Raw genomic sequence first — 20438 nt, 5'->3', positions numbered from 1 at the left:
TGTTGACCTTAGATGGAGGCCCCTCTAATCGGCCTCTCTCATTAGCTGTTGGCCCCTGCCGACGGTTTCCTCAGTTCTTGGGTTTTTGTTAAACGGCTGAAAATGAGAGAGAGAGTTAAGGGCTGTTTCCTGCAGCCCTCAGCTGTGAGCACATCTGTGAGCAAAGGGTCCGAGCATCACCCCCCTAACTCACTCACACACACACACACACACATACACACACACACACACAAATACACACTCCCCCTCCCCCTCACCTCTCCATGTTTGCTCACGGGCCGCCTGATTGCCTTTCCTTCCTCCTCTCTCCAGCTCTAAAGACTCGCTGTCCTTCCTCTCACTCCACTCAACGGCTCCCACACCAGAGCATTCTGGGAGACTGGGGGGTGGACACAGGGTTAAAGTGAAGAATAAAGGAGGGAGAGATATTGTGTGTGTGTGTATGTGTGTGTGTGTGTGTGTGTGTGTGTGTGTGTGTGTGTGTGTGTGTGTGTGTGCGTGTGTGTGCGCGTGTGTGTGTGTGCGCATGGGCACTATGCATTTTGTACAGCATGGGTCTGTGTGAGTATTCATTACTTTTATTCTGTGTGTTTGTGCGCATGTGTGTTCATGCTGCATGTTCTTCATGTGTATAAGTCAATGTGTGTGTTCCTCCTCATAGTTGTTTGTGTGTGTGCTTGTCCTTGCATGTTCATGTTTGTGTGTGTTTATGTTGTGTGTGTCTGTGTGTGGCTGTGGCTGTGTGTGTGTGTGTGTGTGTGTGTGTGTGTGTGTGTGTGTGTGTGTGTGTGTGTGTGTGTGTGTGTGTGTGTGTGTGTTTGAAGCTTGAGGAGCGTTCTGTGTTTGGAGCCTGCTGTCTGGGTCAGAGCGGAGCAGCCGGGGGCCTCTGTCCCACAAAGATGCTTTTTTAAACAGTGCCACTTCTCCCAGGGGACGGGCCGCACTAAACTATTACAGTGCTGGGGGGTGCGGGAACTTGTTTTCATTACATCTGATGTTGCTTAGTATCAAACAAAACTCCACAATGAAGGTGAAATTCCGCTTCTCTGCAACGTACATAGCCCATAGCTCTCTCTCTCTCACTGTGTGTGTGTGTGTGTGTGTGTGTGTGTGTGTGTGTGTGTGTGTGTGTGTGTGTGTGTGTGTGTGTGCGCGCAAGTATGTGTGTGTGTGTGTGTGTGTGTGTGTGTGTGTGTATGTATGTGTGTGTGTGTGTGTGTGTGTGTGTGTGTGTGTGTGTGTGTGTGTGTGTGTGGGATTAAGGGACCGGTGAAATGAAATGCACAGAGTTAAATATGTAAATGATCAGATCAAGATGGTATGTCAGGAAAATGGTTTCTATTCATAGTTTTATGCAAAGTTCTGTTTTTGAAGTTTGTCCCCTTTTCTCCATGACTCAGACTGAACAGACTGTTAAGTATTAAAACTTTATTTCCTTTATTTTGTGTAATGGAAAATGATAAAAAGGTACAGCTCAGCAACAATGCTTTTGCTAGGATAAGTCAGTGTTTTTTTTTTTTTACTTTTGATAGTAACAATCAAATTATATTCTTAACAATATACCCATGTGTTTTGAGGAAAGCGAAATAGAAATAAACAGAGTGAAAATAAATTATCATAATAACAATTATATCAACAATAATAACCATAATAACAATTAAGCTTCATAAACTTTTTTATGTTTGTTTTGCTTGCCTCTTGTACAGTCTTTTAGAATTGGTCTTTATTCCAGCATGTGAGGGCGAGGGTGAGGGGGGGCGGGGGTGATGAGAGTGGGGCAGCACTCCTTCTCTCTGTCTCAGACACATTTGTATTCAGAGTGTCTGAGGGGCCAGTCCTCTGCTAGACAAGGAGACGAGTCCACGATAGGAAAGCCGCCAGCTTTACACAGTGGTTAGTACCACAGGGACACCAGACACTCCCTCTCTCTCTCTCTCCTTCTCTCTCTCTCTCTCTCATCCCCTTTTGTCCTCTCACTCAGGGCAGTACCAAAGTGACTCAGTACAAAATATGCACACAAAAATAAAAAATAAAGCAAAGGAGTGCCCACATTCACACCCATTTTTTTGTATATATTTTTTTTACATCTTTCAAAGAGGTGAGGTTGGTTTAAAAATGGGTCAAAGGGGTCCTCTTTACTAGTCAGCTTCGTAGCCATGACCACTGAATGAGAAACCTCTGTCTCTTTCATTCTCTCTCAGTCCTGTTCTGTCCTTCTGCCATTCTATAGGCCAAACTGGGGCAAGACAGTGTGTCCATCCTCTGCGGAAAAAAAGTCCAGCCGAAGTCCATTCCGCTCCATCATCCCCAGAGCGGCGACACCGTGGCTACAAGCGAGTACATGAACGTGACTGACGTCGGTTGGGCACAGGAGACGGGGCCAAAGGAGATATGAGAGACAGGGATGAGGATGATCAAGAGCAAGGGCGTCGGGCGAAGTTGAGGGGGTTTGGTTGTTGTGGTGGTGTGACAGAGGTTCTAGAGGATTCTAGAGGTCCTCAGTGAGGCTCGGCCCAGGCAGGCGAGCGGCCGGAGTGGTGGGAGTGGGGGTGGCTGAAGCCGGGGTGGATGGGGGTGGGGGTGGGCAGCATGTGTCCGGAGTGGCTGAATGGCGGCAGGTGGCCCATGTGGCCCATGTGGCCCAGGGATCCATGGCCTCCGAACGGGGAGCTCTTGTCCTGCATGCACTTGGAGAGCTCGTCGTAGCCGTCACCCACCCTCTTGCAGCGCTTGGACTTGCTGGACATCTTGCGGTTGCGTGTCTGGATGCCCTCCTTCTTCATGGTCAACGGTCTGTTCACCTGTGGAGGGGATTGAGGCAATGGTTAGCGTTGAGGACAGAGCATGTGGCAGTGTGATTTGTATATGTCATTAAATCAGGATGTGGGGGTCAGGCAAGAAATAGTGGTGTTGAGAACTCATTAAGAAACATTCATGGAAAGGGTTTTGCTTCTGGGTCAGGGTTATTGCAAAAGTGTTTAATTTATAGAGACAAAACGTTTCACACTAAAGTACCATTCTGTGAACAACCACAGTAGGAGAGGAATGAAATGAGTTTTGAAATTGCTTTTTCTTCATGCAATGCAGCAGTTGTTTACTATTTGTGAAAACTGATCTATACTGAAACACTTCTGAAGACTTGATGTGCGCTTGTTTATGACTCATAGATTGAATTGCTACTACTTCATGCTGTAAGTGGGACTGAACTTGAATAATATGAAACCATGGGAGAGCTGCATAATTGAGGAACTGAAAGGCCAGAGTCATTTTCAGAAAGTTTGTCAGACTCATTCAACTGTTTCTGTTGTCATCACTGTTTTGAAGTTGGGAAATGCCTTTTCTGTGGGGCTGCTATGTTAAGTATTGGCAGACAAGTGCAGTGGATTTGTAAAACAGTCACACTTCTTGGGCCATGAATATATGGCGCACCATGTACATATGGCGTCTTGGCAAAGTATCTCTGTTTATTGGCATGGTTTAAAATGTAACACTATTGTTCCATGACTCTCATTTTAAACACTGCTCATTCTGTAAACATAGCGATAGAAGCCACGCTGAACATGAAAAGACTAGTTTCAGACGACATTGAATTGGTATAACTGACGCCGGTGCTTGAATGGCAGTCCCACCCTCTAGTCCCTCTTGGGGATAACGCCCCCCATTGAACTGGCGCATGAAAAATAAAAGGCAAAACGGCCAACTGGTTCTGCTTGACAGGGAAAGCCGGCTTTGCGTCCCCAATCTCTGCCTTCTCTTAAATCGATAAAAGCTGTCCGCCCACTTGACCACCTCGCATTCAGTGCATGTTTTTTTTTCAACGTGTGATTTGGCCACTTACGTTGTGCAGTTTGAAGTAGAGCCCGCAGGCGTTGCATACGGGGTCACCATTCCCATTGCGCCTCCAAAGGGTAGTAGTCGTTGTCTGGCAGTTAGCGCAGCAGGTGCCGGCTCGTCGTGCAGCGGACTAGTGAAAAGAAAGATAAGACAAATTTAGTGCCATGGTTAGAAGAAAGAAACAATCTAAAGAAAATAATGCTTATTATTTACAGCTCTAGAAAGTGATGTGGTATGTTTAGTTATTGGGAAACACCTCGAGCTTTTTGCATTTTCAATTAATTACAAAGTCTAACGGTGTCACTTACAGTGCTTCTAGGCAGCATCCAACTGCTAACCCATTTTTGCAATGTGACAGATAATAGTGTGTTTGAGGCAATTATGCTAATGAAAAAAATATTAAATTTGAGTTGCGACCAAGGCCCACAGTCCAACTGATATGGAATAGCACAGCTGGTTTGGGCTCCATTCCCTGGTTGGAATTGATAAAGATCTTACGGCGTAGCTGGGGTGACAAATATTATGACTTTCTGTTGCTATGTGTACTCTAGACCAGACAGCATTTCAAAACGCTCCTCAAATAACATCAAAGCCAGCGCCAGTTAGACACATGAAATTGCTTACAGGGAGTCGCCTCTGTATTGAACTAATTGAATATATTCCGTGCATTTATACAAGCTTAATTCAATTTTCCAATTTGCGCATGATTGCAAAAGCTGCGTCTAGTAAAATCCGTTGTGTCCTTTCTGTACCAAATATTGCTGCCATACACCATTAGCTTTGTCAGATACATCGTTAATCTATCCCTTTTGGTTGCCCAGTTTTTCCTTGATCAACAGAATCAAGTAAGATGTGTTGGGGAGGGGCGTTTGTGGGACCTAGTTGTCGCGTCTCTGTTCGGTCTGTGTCCATTACAGATCAATTTTTCACACATAATAGGAAACATTGATAGGCATACAATGCACTTCCCCTACAGCTAACTATGAAGAAACTACGTGTTTCGGCTTGATTTATGGTCTAAAATTATTCTTATCAATGCAAAAGTGCATTTAAAAAAATGCTGCCCCGTCTTCATTTAAACAAAGAAGAAGACAAAAACAAAAACACGCGCATTCCGATGCTCAAGCTCAGTGCCAACCGACCATGACAAACAAGAGAGCAAGAGCATAAATCCATTTATTTTCCAATCCCTACCACCACCATTCCCGCCCTTTGCCTTCTCTCTTCACACATAACTGGGTCCTACAGTGTTGTGATAATCGCTTTACAGTATATGTCAGAGTCTGGCCTGCCGGGACCGTACAAAATTCAGCAGGGTTTGTTGAAGACGGAAACACCCGGCAGCCTAGCTTCCTTATCGTTCCCGGGCAGATATCCGGATAGGAAACAACTGGATGGCCTTTGAACAGAACTCTGAAAACACTTCAGCTGAAAAGGCAAAGCTGTGGCCTCAGACTCCATGGAAAATATAATGGACTTTTCGCCGGGAGTGCATAGCAGAATAGAGCAAACTGAAAAATCCAAAATTAAATTTGTAAATGTATTTTTTTCTGAACTAGAAATAATAATAACAATACTATTATTATAATTATTTGTATTATTATTATTATTGAATAGAAAAAGAGTAATTCAACCCTAGCAAGATTTAAGGTATTTACCATCCAAGCTCATGGCGCTTTACAATCAATCACATTTATCCTCGTCCTTTGTATCGCGACGGGAAAATAAGACGCCTCTTGTGACTCTTTGCGCGGGTAATTCACACTTGAAGGTCACTGAGCGAGCGCAAATGAAATTATAACATGATGGACTAATGCTGTTCCACTCCATTAAATAATTTGTCGCCAGCACAGTCCTTGCGATCATCTGACGCAGTGCGTTAAGGCGATGAACCCAGACTAAATGAACGTGACAGAGAGCAGCACAGCCAGTCTCTGGTGATTACAGGTGCCCTAACATCTTTACTCAGTGCAAAAAGAACACGGGAAAAATACACTTTGATTGGAAGATCGAACAGAACTTTAGATATGTCCTCACTTGTATTTGGAGTAAATGACCATCGTCCTAACAGAAACATTATTCTGTAGTCTACTGCTATTTATGTCTTAGAGAATCTGGGGATACAACTGCCCTCTGGTTACAATCATACTTGCGCAGAGTTACAAAGGGATGCAATGTTATTTCTATCAACAGTAGGTTACTTAAATATTGATTCATGTGTGCCTCTGTCCTTTTGGTTTAGTGATCTAATCAGGAAGAGATCATCCAAACATTTGGGTTGTCAAAACCTCTGTTAGATCAACTGGAGCAAATCAGAAACATAAGTAAAAAAAAAAATTACAATATCCAGATTAGAAAAAAATAATTGTACTACAAGAACATTTTGAAGTTGCCATGTTTTTTTTTTAATATTTAACTGCTATGCTTAGAAATGATGCTGCATGTGGCCTGTTTCACATCCATCCATAAAGTGTTGGTAATTAAATCAGTACGGGCATTGGTATCAGTGACAGTATCCGAAGTACCTGCAATAATGATAGCAGTAACAATAGCAATAGTAGCAGTATTGTATCAGGCAGTGTTGGGGATCGCCGGGGGGTGAAGGTGACAAACAATTCCCGGAAGATCATAGGGAAAATATAACTTTCCTGGAATTGTGCTCATGGCCACGGCTTTGTGCGCCCATTTAGCCCCCCTTTCTCGCAGGCATACTCGAGGTGGTGTGGGGAAGGCAGGGGAGTGTGGTCTGAAGAAGGAGATCGGCTGGACTACTATGGTACTCACCAGTCTGCGCTTGGGCTTGATCAGAGGCCGGTTCTGGCCGTTCATCTTGTGGTAGAGGCCGCAGGCATTGCAGAGGTAGTGGCCCGTCCCATCTCGCCGCCACAGTGGGGTGGAGGTGGCACCACAGTTCACGCACTCGCGGCCCTCTGTGCAGAATTCAGGGGAGAGAAAAACAAACAAAAATTTATATAATTAAGACGTCTGCACAACATCCCTCACACAAATGCTCACCAAGCATAGAGATGCTCCAAAACACTGGACTACTATTAACAGCCCAGTCACAACCCCTGGCGATGAGAGCTGCTGGGTGAACGCAATACATTTTTACGTGACATGATATCACACACATCGACTCAATGGGGACGATGTCCATCATTGGCTCATTGAATCCAAGTCTGTAATTCGGACTGCCAGCGAGCGGGAGAGCTGTCATTGACACAGACACCTCCATGTAAGCTGAGATGTGCAGGAAGTCAAAGGACTAGCAAGAATGTGTTGAGTGCACAAGGTGTCCATTTAGAAAAAGCATTACATAATTTATCAGATTAGCGCGTACGACTGTTTGCAGTAGTAGAAGGTTTATGGACACATCGAAACCTCTAAGACACTGAAAGATCTGCCGCATTAGAAGTGACAATATGCGTGGAAAATATCTCTTTCTGTATCAGTTTTTACATGTCATCTTCAAATCGAGTGTTTCCAATGAACATTCATAATTGCATTTTTTTTTAATTGACGAATTTTTCGCATTTTGTAGTGGTCCTCCCAGTTTGCCTGGGCCCGGACAGTGCCAGAGTTACAAGACAAAGCTGACTGCCGTTCCTCTATCTCATCTAAACTTAACAGAAATTAGATGTTACTTTAGAGACAGCTTTAAAACGTGCTGGACAGACCAATTTTGTTAGCCTTCAGCATCTTCCCATTATTCATATTATAATGTCAGCAACACCCAGTCCCTCCCAAGATCAAGAAAGGAATCTTGTCTGGACAAAAGAGCCGTTCCTTTTGAAGTGTTTGTTGTTAGTAAAACAGCCATTTTGCCTGCTCTTTCTCTGGTTTGCTACACCAGTCAAGCGAAGGTAATGGTATCAGGGCAAGGCTTCTCCATGTTAGAAGAGAATGCAGTTGTTAAAACAATAGATTGTGCTTAGAGGCTGGTGACAAAAAACAACCGAGTAACCAAAACTGTAGAAAAGAAGTGTCTGGGTTTTTTTAGAAAGGGAATTTAAACAAGTAAGTGTAACCATAATAGTATGCACGATCCTCCTTTTGTTTGTTGTTTGAGGTACTGTTTTAGGTATTGAATGACTAACACTGAGCACTCAACTGCCAAGAGGTAAAGGGATTATGGCATTATACCCATTTAACAGCAATTACAACACAGTTTTTTTTTTGCAAATAAATCTGCCACACATGTTGTGCATAAAATTGTCAAATAAAAGAAAGAGCACAATAGGCTAAAATAATAAATAATTAGCATTAAAGTGATCATTACAGTTGTCTTTATACTCTTCGACATCATCATAATCTTATTTTCCCTGGCAAACCGTTCTCTGCAACCCAACAGCAGTTCACATTTAAAAATACAAACAGCGGGACCCTGTCGCCTGTGACGGCTTGTCCCGCCGAAGCTTTGTTAGTGTTGGGACTACGGGTGGGCGGGGTGCGCGTCGTGATTTGTTCACCCAGAGGTATACAGGATATGGCAGGAGCCAGAGCGTCGTGACTCCTGCATTTTTAAAGCGTAATACAGGCTCATTTGAAAAGAAAACAGGGTAAAGCCGAGCAATAGCCAGATGAGGCTAAAATGACACATGACCATCGAGCCAAAAGCCATACAGGCCTAACTTTTCAGAACTTACAACGAAATAGATATATAGATAGATATTTAATTGTTCAAAATGTTTGTTTTGCGATAGGTTTATGAGATTGGTGTTAACGTTATCATAACTTTTTCTAACATATGGCATATCTTCATAGTACTATGTATTGTATGTCTGTATGTCCACACACAATTGTTAATAGAAGTATAGAATAGGCGAGATACATTGCTTGAAAATATTTGCACTAGTAATCAGTGACCCTGATAACACCACTTAAGTATCCCTTTAGAGCTGAAGGTGTTTACAAGTGACCAATCTGATTGGTCCGATAAGAACTGTCCAGACATGTTGAGAACAGAAAAAAGTGCAGAGAGAACAATAGAGGAGCCCTGACAGGGCCGTAATGTAAAATGCGGTCTGCTTTAAGAATTTAACCGTGATTAATTCAGCAGACCCTTGAAAGTTCTTATTACGTACAAGTGTAAAGACCAGAGCACTCAAGCAGTTGGCTTTATGAACACAGGCTTACTTTCGCAGGTCACTTTTACTACAAACTAAATTACAGATTTTTCCTGCTTCGAGGTAATGAACTCACCTGAGCTCGATCGGGGTTTGCTTTTACACTTAGGTGTAAAACTGGATGCTGATCCGCCTAGGAGGCTACCAGGGTGGAATATGCTGCCGCCATAGTCGTGGGGTGTTGGGAGAGAATAGGCAGGGTAGGTTGGGATGGGATGATGATGAGTTGAAGGAGTTTGGGCACTCATGGTCGCCAAGCTGCTCCGGAGTGGACTACATCCCTCCATTTTCATGCCATCGGTTAACGACACTTGATACTTGATGGACTCCTTCTCGTCCATTCTTGTTGCCGTGGAGGTTGGGGAGGAAGGACCTGGGTCTGGGGACACGTCCTTCGGCGGCGTTGGAGGGAAACTGTATAGGTGGTGTGGGCTGGAGTGGGACGCAGAGGTGAGAGATGACACTGGAGCAGTGCTGGAACTGCTGCTGCAGGGGTAACCCGCGCTAGCAGGGTGCAGTCCGGGTTTGCTGAAGTGGCTGACCGCCCATGCGTTGTGGTGATGAGCAGCAGAGAAAGCTGCCTTGCCGCTGTCCAGCCACGAAATGCCCGGACTGTGGATAAGGTGTGGTCGGCAGACTTGACTTCCAGTGAGACGAGCTAAAATGGTAAATTAAAGAAGTGTCACTCACCCGTCATAAATCAGCAAGTACAATGTTAACAATATCAACAACAGTTTCACAACATAACAAGGTCCCACCTGTTGATTCACTCTCCAGGTAGTACGAACTAGACATTGAGTAGGCTAGGTTTGATTTCTCTAAAAGTACCAGTTATGTAACGATTCAACCAAGTCGCTTATTAGCCTACCATCTATTTTGCCACGACTTTTAGCTTTGTTGTATGGTTCACAAAACCATTCAATCGCAATCAGTTTCGATAGAGAGTGTTCACAAATTTCTTTGTTTCTCGTCCAATTTCTTTTGTTTCTCTCCTCACACAGTCAAAAGGAAAGTTCCACACACAAAGAATGTGACAGTAGGAAAAATGCCCGAAAGAAAAGTACAGATACAAAACAGAGGCCCTATGAAAGCGTTCGCCTGGAGCAGTTCTTCTTGTGCTTCGCACAAATAAGCAACTTGGAAGAACGTTATCCGAAATTTTCGTTTTGATTTTGTATCCGGGAAGTCTCTCTCTCTTGCTCTCTCTCTCCCCCAACACCAGCTGAGAGGGAATAAATGACATGCACTTCCCTTTCCTCCCCGTGTCATTTGCTGGATTTTCTCCCTCTTTCTTCTTATCTCTGCTTTTTTGCATATTGTGGTGACAGCTATATAGCAGCTAACAATAATGCAATGTTCAGCTTTCATTGAAATCGCATTGTCTCTCTATGAAGAGTGAATACACTGTAATCTCAACTATGGCGTTCGGTTATGTAGGCCTAGGCAGAGGTGTCTAGGACTGGCTTCGGCTTCACGGAACGCATGAAAGACATCGTTTAAATTATTAGAGGCCAACCGCAACCGGACAGTTTGTGCCTTCAGGCCGCAATCCATCACGCTTGACCTCAGCAAACATCAGTTGTATTCTAAATATTTCTTTTGCACCCACAAAATGTATTGACTAAATGAACAGGATAACTGACTCGAAACAAAACATAGCCAATACAGCCATAACTCCAATCGCTTCATAAAAGCTCCAAAGAGGAATATTTCAAATCAATGTGCAACACAAGCAGGGGAGCCTAGGCCCCATTACAGCCATCTTAAGGATATATCCCGATTTTACAACAACAAATAGTAATTTATTAAGAAATACACAGCCATGTTGAGGAGATTTTCATAATGCAAAAGTGCCACTAACCGTGTGCCTGGCCATATGATACTCGGGCCCTTGAGTTGGGGTAGTAAGGGTTACCCTGTGAATCCAAATGATTCAAGAACACGTCCACTTCGTCCGGGGGTAGAAGGGGCGCCATGGGCTCCATGTAGTTGTGTGTCAGGCCGTGGTGATGGCTATCTGGGTGCTGACCATTAAGTACCGCATGATGATGCGCCATCCATCGAGACTGATCGGCTGCAACCTCCATCTCCTAATCGTCCGTGTACTTTAAAGTAGGATCAAAACTTCGGCGACGTTCGTCCTAAAAGTTACTAACCCTCTAGGGCTTAGCTTGTTCCGTCAGTGAAACAAGCTTATGCGCTGTGTCCCGTAGATTTGCAGCAAAGATATTTTAAGGCTATGATAATAATATGACTTTTGGTGTCCTTTTTGCTTTCAGTAGTTTTCTGCAACTGGGGTTCCTCGGTCTGTCCTCTCATTCGTCTTTATCGAGACCTGCAAAAGAAATAAAAAAACACCGGTTATTATCATTTCTAAGAATTAAAACTGGTTGGTAATGGGCTATTGTTTGCTTAAAAAAAATGCGCATTGCGCGTTTATTCGCTCATTTTTAACTGCCATAGCCTAAGCGCGTCTCAAACCTAAACGATGATTGCTGAAACGTAAAGTTATAAACGATCATTACAATGTGCAAAGTCCTTCTATCTGCAATGGTTTCTTGTTTAAAAGCATTACTTCAATCAAAATTAAATATCAGAGGTCCATACTTACAGCGCATATAAACATTTCAGCATTAGTTTCCTCATTGTAATTTCATCCAATGTTAGTCCGTATGGAAAATTGCTAATCCTCCTCCTTGTCAACACGCGAAATTATTTTCTCCCGCAGAACTGTATGTAACTTAATTGTTAAAGTAGTCTACGTTCTCAAGACTAGTAGTCTCAGTCGCTGCGTAGTCGTAGTTGGCTCATTAATGAATTGTGCTTGTACACTGTCGGAACTGGCGCCAGTAAATTCCATATCATGCGAGCGGGGGAGGAGTCTCTGGTTCGCAGTGACCTCCAGCGGGCCAATCGGTGCACGCCCACGCTCCAATTGGTTCATAACGGTGCGCCCTGATGCCCACTGGAGCCATCGGCCTATGATGGTCACCGCCGAACGCACTGAGAGACACATCAATCAACAAGCCAATTTATTGAGATCTTCTACTTTACGTAGAGCTTTACCCTACCAAATGATAATGTCTTCTTTCTTTACCCATACAAATAAACCAGGAGGATTGGAACACTTAAATTAACAGGTGTGTGAATTGCATGGCTGTGACAGTCAACAGTCCACATAAGAAAATGGCTACATGTTTGTTTTGTTTGACAGTGCATAATAAAAATGGCCAGTACAGTAGGCTACCTATTTACTAAGACATGTATACTTATCTGTGGAAAGCTGTTAAGGCTAAGGACAATGTTAAGATTATTAGTTAGAGATCCATTGACTACAGAATACTATAATTAGTTTTAGTAGCCTAACACCGATCCAGTAATCATAGAGGTGTTTAAAATAACAAAAACAGCAAGTGTCAGTTTTCACATCAAGCTGTTTTACAAACAAACACAGCTCTCGACACCTCAGGCATTGGCTGGGGCGGAGAATTTTATGACTCCTAAAGTGGGATTCATTGTTTTGCGAGAGTAATTGTTTTAAATTAGTTGTCACGAAATTCTTCTTGTGCAAACATTGCTTTGGTATGCGTAGTCCAAACGATCAAACATCGCTTTACATATTAATGCTCGCCTTGCTCACTTGGTGGTGCAGACATGTAGCAAGTACGCCGTGATTGCCAAGTGGGAGCCATTAGCGAGACTTTGTTAATTCTTGTTCACAATTATCCCACAGCAAAACCAGCAGACCTGCCCACCCCAGGCAGAAAGACAGAGCGTCGCCGATCGGCCTTCAGATAAAGCCAGGAGCCACGTAAACACAAGATCTGACCACTGTCTCCTCCTGATTTAAATGAGCTATAGATAAGTAATTTAAACAGTATAGGCTATAAATTAGAGAGGCTATGACTGATTCAATAGAAATTAGATGGAAGGTGTTTTCACATAGGCCAAGTAGTTTGTTCTGAAGCGGTCACAAAACATGTTCTAAAAAGACACATTTAGGCATTAATTGGGTCGATTCCTTTGTCTGGCTCTCGTCCTTCTGTGTTGCCTTTCCATATTCTATACTGTTCTGTACTATTCTGTACCTTTTTTAAACTTAAAGTACACACTGCACCTATTGTGATCATGTGAGATTACCATTGATTAGGGGAGTCTGTTTTCAGGCATAAATTCATTTGTGCCAGTGCCATGCCAATCCTGGAATATCTTTTGCTATTTGGTCAATCAACTGATGCAATTAGGGATCATTAAGGAATCACTTAATCGATGATCATCGGGTTTATCGCAAAATAAACCATTTGATCTGATATTCATTTAACTTACTTATCTGGTCTGCTAGTGACGCAGAAGTGGCGCATAATCTATGCAGCCCAAAACACGGGCTAAACCTGTGGTCTCGAGCTAATCCGACAACTGGCACATGAAAGATATGGCTCATTAGGCTGCGCGTGAATATACATTAGGTCCTTTCTATTTAAAATTAGCCTATGTATTGTAGGCTAAAAGTAAGTATTAACTATATATTCGGGATCATGTCACTCTGCGTAGCCGATAGGGCTAAACATAAATTCTATGTTTTTTTTGTCACATTTGTGGTCCAGTGTGACATTATTTTTTTAACAAGTCAAGTTTTACAAGCTTACTTCTCGGATTTGTTTTATCAATCTCAACTCTTTAATTTGCATAGGGTAATATCGTGTGTGTGTCTGTAGCCTACGTGTGTGCATGAGAGAGAGAGAGAGAGAGAGAGAGCGAGCGAATGATTGTCAGGCAATAATTGGAGGGAGCTCGGAACCCAGACTGGCCGCCACTCTGACGCCGCGTGTTGACGTCACCACATCGCTATAGCAAAGAATATCTAGCTCATGAACTGTGCCGGATTTTGTGCACCTCCTGAATACAACAGCAACGACTGGCATTTTTCTTGAATCTCGACGAATAGCTGTTTAAGTAAACAAGCAGTTTGCATGTTGCCTTGTTCTGCTCGAGTGGTTTGTTTAATGAAATGATTAGTCTAAGGGAAGGGCAGTAGCAATTTACAGGTTGTCGACCTCTGCCTTCAGCGCTGACCCAGAGGAATTCTTTGCTCTTCACACTCGTAGATCAGAGATCAAATTGGACACATTATCCGAGCAGAATATTAAATACGTGTGGCTGCATGATGCCAAGTTTAGCTCGCCAGGAATGGGCATGCTGCATTGCCAGTGAGTGTATGTAGCTGACGAATGAGAGGTGGTCCTGTCTTGCAATCCTTTTTACAGTATTGTAATATGGAAAAGATACAGTATTGTGGGTAGCCTATTATGAATATGTATTTGGATTTGTTTGATTGACAATGTGACTGTTTGGCCTGCTGTCAAGCATAAAATAAATTGAAATGCAACCTATACCTTTGAAATGTTCTGGAGAAAACATTAAGAAAGTTCACTGAAATGATAATTCCTTGGTTTATAAAGGGATCCTATATAACTTAACACTATAAAGTGTGTCCACTTCACCTTCTCCTATTTTTTTTTTTAAAGAAATTTCCGTTATGTTCAGTTCTCAAAACAGCTGCAAAGATTCTGAAATTGTTGTGGAGCCTGCTGTGCTTTTCCAGTGGTGGTTCTGGCTAGGTCAAATTATTTTCTCTTGAGACCTGTATTGTTAAAACCTTCCATGAAGGATGAAATGTTATTAGCTTCTCTTCATTATATCTGACAACAGATTTTTCAGTACTTTCTCAGTATCTGACTGATATCCCTTGTACCATCTAACACGCGCTTTCACAAATGACGTAAAACAGAGTGAACAGAAAGTCACAGCTCACCGAAGTCACTTTCGCCCCGTGCTTTATTGTAACCAAAAACTGATATGAAGTTATTGAGTACTTTTGTGATAATGGACCAATGGCTCTTGTGACTTAGATGTTGTTAACTAGATCCTCTTAGTGTGAGATCATTGATTGTATTATATGCTATAGTGAGCAGTGCACAGTAACTGCCCGTGTTTACATGTTTGTTCTGTGGATCACTCAGCAGGCTCCACTCCTCTTAATTCCATACCTTTGTTAATCCAGTTTGTATTTGAGTCAGAACAAAGGAAGGTCCTCTTTCAAGGACATAGCAGTATTGTCCCAAAGGGCTCCTGTCCCAGGGTACTGAGTGCAGCACTCTAACTCCTTCCTGCTGCCCTGAACATGAACCACACCACCATTGCCAAATCCCCTCTGTCTGCATTGGGTAGGAAGGCGTATAATAGAAAATACATTGTGCGAGTGTGTGTGTGTATACGCCTGAGTGTATGTGTACATCTATGCATCGTATGCCTTTACTTGTGTGTACAAGTGTGTGTCTTTGTGTCTGTGTGTATACACACATGAGGATGTGTATGTTGGTGTATTGTGAGCTGGTGTTGTCGTGTATGCTCATGTGTATATTTGTATGCGTGTGTATCTACATTTCCAAATGAGGGTGGCTTGGTGCTTTGGACACCAATTTTGTTGGATGATGACATCATTTTTGCATGACCGTTTAAATTAATTATGGAAAGAAGTGGTGTGTGGGCTTACTCATACCATGAATGGAACTAGTCCCACAAACAGGACCAATCATTCCCATAATTAACAGGTGCCGTGAAATGGGCTTGCCTTTCGCGCACCGCTGGTCCCTATCACACATTTATCATTATCCATGGGGTGAAGGGGGTGGAAGGATGGGTGTGGGTGTGTGTGTGTGTGTGTGTGTGTGTGTGTGTGTGTGTGTGTGTGTGTGTCTGTGTGTGTGAAAGGGCAGGGGGTGGCGGTAGGACCACAGAAGGGTTTGTGAAGATAAGCAGACTAGGGGATGGGGGAATGACAGAAACCAGCTGAAGCATTATTGTCCTTTACTCACGGGTAATTAGATTGTGACAGGGCACAGTGGGGCAAACACGGGCAGAGGCAAAGTCACCAGCCTCTCTCCTGCACCAAGATAGATCACACGGATGAGGACGAAGAAGCAAGACTGAACCCCCCCCCCCCCCCTCATCAACCCCGCCACCCCCCCAATCCCGTCTCCTCCTCCTTTTTAAACAACTGAATGGACACCCGTGTTACAGCGTTTGATGTTGAACCAAGGCCCTCTTTGACTTCCATTTCTGGCAGGGCAGAGAGAGAAGGACCTGATCATGCTGAATCAGGGAGCATGAGTGTGTCTCAGTGTATACCTGAGTAACACAGCAAGCCTGTGAGGTTGACTTTAAAGTGTCAGGGAGGCATACTTGAAGAGTTTGAAAGAACTGATATCTGAGTTTCCATACAGTCATCATGAGCCATCTATCTGTGAGATAATGACACCACACCATCACACAGACACACAGACGCACACACAAACACACACGCACACACACTCATCTCCCTGGCTGGTAGCTCCATGCACCACATAAACCATTTTATTTGGAGGGGGAAAAAATTTATTTAGAATCCCTATGCATTTCCACTAAAGGTTGAAAACTAAATTTCTGGATGTGTTTTGTTTACTTTAATTGAAGTAGGATTTACTTGTCACAAGAGAAGCTCATCATGAATATAATACATTTGGTAATACAGTAATGTCATTTATCCCAATTGGTGGCATCAATTTAATATTTACTTAATATATACTAATACTTGGGTTAGTTACTTAACTCTTCACTGTATTTATAACCAGTGCCTACAAATATGAAAGACCATGTTCTTCTGAACTTTTAAATTAAGCTGGTGGTAGCCTACTATTTTGTCTTGGTGTGTACATTTTGAAGTGTAAGCCTACTTATAATATGGTAAGATTTAAGAGACAGTTACATTTTTCATTAAGTAACAAATTATTGTAACTTCACATACTGTTTCATGATTAATGCAAAAAAAAAAAAAAACACCAAGTAAATTCTTGCTTTTTATTTCCCTTTGACCTCTTGTTTGCCACTACAGATCAGGCTTTGTTTTGATACAATTTGATTTCCTTCATTTGAGTTAGTCAAATGTCCATAGTCAAGTGCTGTGTATTGGATTCAGAAGAACTGAACAGCATTTCACGTAAAAATCATAGTGTACAGAAATGAAGGCATGTACGACGATGCAAAAATTAGACTACTAAGTGCATGACCAGTCAGATGTATACGTGAACAAAGACGTAATGTCGGCTATATAGGCTAATATATAAAACATGGGCCTACAGATTATTATTATTATTATTACTATTAATGTTATTGTTGTTATTATTACTGTTGTTGTTGTTATTATTTCCACAAATTGTATTTAACGGAGCAATATTCAATAACCATCTTCCACATTGTGAATAAGAGAAGTCGACATAAACGGCAATACACGGATTTTTAGAATGTATTAACGCGCCACACTCGCACCTGGCTATCATATCTATATTACGCGTTCAAGATGTCCAAATGTAACGTTTACCAATCCACATCTATTATACCAAAAATAGTGCTTTATGGGGATATATAAAATGCCTCTTACCCGGTGGCTTTGTGTTGTTGCTTGCTTGGTTTATTCTTCAATGAGGAGTGCAGTGTGTCGATATGCCAGAGTCCAAGGGGCAGCACAGAGGTGCTTCAGTTTGTTATGCGGAGCACTGCTGAGCTGCGTATAGCGCGGAGAGGCTGCTTTCGTCTTCGGAGCAGATGATGTGGCCGAAAGGCAAACTGTCCGTGGCCCTCCTTGTAACTTTCTAACAAGGTCTTCCGAAATGGTAAAAGCGCTGTTAATCCGTGTCCAGTGAGTTCTGTCAAATCATAGTATGGTAGTCTACCTGGGCTGGCTCCACTAGCCTCTTCTCTGCGATGTGCTCATACGTTCTCATGCCCTTCACGCTGTGAGTAGAAGAAAACTTGATGGAACGAAGTAGGCTGCAGCAACGTAACCGCGCGTCAGCCAATCTCTCGTCTTCCGGGTCGAAGCTTTTATATTTTAGAGCTGGACTGAAACGAGGAGGTTGTGTTTACCGTGGTTACTCAATTAATCATCTTATAATATTCGATCGAGACGGCTGCTGCAGCCATGTCAAAAACTGACCGCGCTACAGTGCACACCTCGAGAGTGCAAGATTTCCCTTAAATGGAGAGGGAAAGAGGATGGGTATGCAGTGTTTGTTGATCATAGACGTTGACACCTGATCGAAAACGGCACTTAAAAGCACCCTATGACATCGCTAGTGCAATTTGAACTTCATAGAAAGATTTCCCCTAATATTGAATTTACTATTTTTGTCAGGCTTTGCTTGTTTCCATCAATATCATCTTTGCAGAAGTATGATCATATCATTTTCCAACAGAACATAATTAATGCCCCTTGCCTTGTCCCACCCCCTCAAAAAAAGAAAGAAAAGTTAATATATTCCCTCCTCGTCCGCTTGACATGATAATGTGAGAAACAGTCTTCACTACCGCCTCCCATTTCTCACTCTCACATATAACACCAACTTTTAAAACATGCAAAGCCTCGGCAAATCTCCGGCACGAGACCTGGGCTCGTGCGCGGCCGCTGAGGCTAGGCAGGTGCAGGGGCTCCAGGGCTGCTGCGTCCCGCGCCTGTGTCCCCCAAGAGTACGCACAAACAAAAGAAAAGAAAAACTGAGAGTGCGAAAGAGAAAAGTGAACTCTGACAGAATTAATTGCATTACTTACTTTGTTTAGAATAACAAATCCGTGTTCACTCGATGCCTGCAGCCACCACTGGGCAACCGAGAGCGAATTCAAGTCCGTCAGTCAATAGCATTATTATCCACATCAGTCATACCTACTACTTATAATGATACAATAATTGAAGCCAAGTAGGCCGACGATAACAATCAAATCCCTGGAAATCCCCAATCTTTGCTTCTTCTTCTGATCTTCAAATCTTTTGCCTAAAATGTTAACTTTGTCAATAAGGCAATCGAGACAAGTAGGGAAATTAGTGTAGGCTACAGAGTGAAAATGTACAGGGGTTGCAGAGCAAGCAAGCAAAGTAAAAATATAGAAAGAAAGGAGGAAAGAACGATAGAAGGACAGAAAGAAGACTACTCAAAGTAGGCTAATATTGAACGTAGTTGAAGCCTAAGTTGAAGTCAGGTTCTATACTGTGAACATGGCACGAAAAATACACACACAACGCAACCAGTGTGTGCCATTTTATATGTCACTGTTTGTCATCAACTTTATTGTTTTAAAGTTATTTATCCTCGCATAGCTTCTAATGGGCGTCTGAATGTATCTGCAGCTAGGATTTAAAAGAAGTTTGATTGAATTTATTTAATTTATCTGCAGCTAGGATTCAAAAGAAGTTTGATTTAATTTTCATTCTGTACAGGGGGAGATGTAGTCTTTACACTTGTAACGTTTGCCTTTCTACAGCTTTTCTACAGTATCTAAAATGCTTCAAAGAATTTGAAACAGTCCATAACCTAGTTGGAATTTCTCTGTATACGGCCTTCAAAGACAGGCTGATACAGGCTGTTTCTTGGTGGCAGAGTCCTCCAGTGAATGAATACAATAATTCAGCCTGGTCGTCTTAATTTGCTCCATTACAACATCTGTGCAGAAGCGTGTCATTATGTGCCTCTTGCTCCCATTGTGGGGTGCCACAGTGCCAGATCACGGCTTGACTTTTCTATTTGAGCGGCTTCATAAATCTGCCCAGGATATCTGCTCACTGTAGATTAGAGGGTTTTTTGCGATAATGATGCTCATGACACAACTCGCATTCAATCACAAATAAGAACAATGATCATAACAATGCCGTTTACCAGTTGAAGCACTCCCTTTTTTGCCAAATGTATGGGTTACTGCCGCTGCTTGATGTTAAATTTGTTTCCAGTTTTTTTTAAATGAACAAAATAACAACAACAACACATTATTATTATTATTATTATTGTTATTATTATTTTTTATTATTATTATCGTTTCTTTGTTGTTTACTGTGATTTTCATTCTTTTATTCCGAGCTGTCACACTCTTTGGCAATGCAGATCCTTCTCGTAATAGGATCTTTCTGCTCATGTAAATTTGAATAGAGATTTTTTTTCACGTTTCGTGAGCAGTGCCATAGTCATGATAACAAGTTTAAATCAATATGTAGAAATGACTGGGGTTTTAAGGAAGGTACTGCGGTTTGACCAGCGAAAAGAGCTCACTCCTGATGAGCGCCAGATAAGGGCTTATCAGCGCCTAACATTTCCATCTCAGTCCGCATTAAAAAAAATCACTCTCGGCTAAATAAAGCTGGCTGCTCACCTCCAGTGCTCTTTTCCAGGCAGACACCGTGACATTTCCATTCCACACTGTCCATCAGACAATGGCGCTAAAATTTGATTGCCATCAGCCAAACAAGCTTCTCAAATTGTGTAGAAAAACATTATTTTTGTAACAAATGTGTCTGCGCAAAATATGAAAAAGGGTACATTCTGTTAATTTAATTCGATCAAATGAGATGAACATTTGTCTAATGAAGCCTGTGTCTCCATGTCGATTATGATCAGTGGG

The 20438-nt window shown here is 42.5% G+C and overlaps 1 protein-coding gene across 3 annotated transcripts; it reads right to left on the bottom strand.

Moving 5' to 3' along the window:
- Positions 1-1413: 1413 nt before the first annotated feature.
- On the bottom strand, positions 1414-18605 carry gata2a (GATA binding protein 2a). 3 transcript variants are annotated; one of them, XM_031567451.2, is made up of 6 exons: positions 17437-18605; positions 10822-11295; positions 9037-9618; positions 6619-6764; positions 3839-3964; positions 1414-2801 (listed from the first exon to the last, which is right to left on the bottom strand). In XM_031567451.2, exons 2-6 carry the CDS (start codon positions 11045-11047, stop codon positions 2499-2501), a joined length of 1383 nt encoding a protein of 460 aa, XP_031423311.1. In that variant the 5' UTR covers positions 11048-11295; positions 17437-18605; the 3' UTR covers positions 1414-2498. The 3 variants fall into 3 exon arrangements, with proteins under 3 accessions (XP_031423311.1, XP_012696588.2, XP_031423312.1); XM_012841134.3 differs by lacking the exon at positions 17437-18605 and adding an exon at positions 11572-11861; XM_031567452.1 differs by lacking the exons at positions 10822-11295; positions 17437-18605 and adding an exon at positions 9719-10810.
- Positions 18606-20438: the final 1833 nt, after the last annotated feature.

The sequence above is a fragment of the Clupea harengus genome, chromosome 5 (assembly GCF_900700415.2).
Source record: "Clupea harengus chromosome 5, Ch_v2.0.2, whole genome shotgun sequence".
Taxonomy (NCBI): domain Eukaryota; kingdom Metazoa; phylum Chordata; class Actinopteri; order Clupeiformes; family Clupeidae; genus Clupea; species Clupea harengus.
The sequence above is the reverse complement of the archived record's forward strand: the minus strand, read 5'-3'. Positions and strand labels throughout refer to the sequence as shown.

Excerpts from the sequence above, each read along its gene's own strand:
- gata2a (XM_031567451.2), bottom strand. The coding sequence starts at position 11,047 with ATGGAGGTTGCAGCCGATCAGTCTCGATGGATGGCGCATCATCATGCG. Across the intron at positions 9,619-10,821 it reads ATCATATGGCCAGGCACACG|CTCGTCTCACTGGAAGTCAA; the intron begins GTTAGTGGCACT and ends TTACCATTTTAG. Across the intron at positions 3,965-6,618 it reads TCAAGCCCAAGCGCAGACTG|TCCGCTGCACGACGAGCCGG; the intron begins GTGAGTACCATA and ends TCTTTTCACTAG.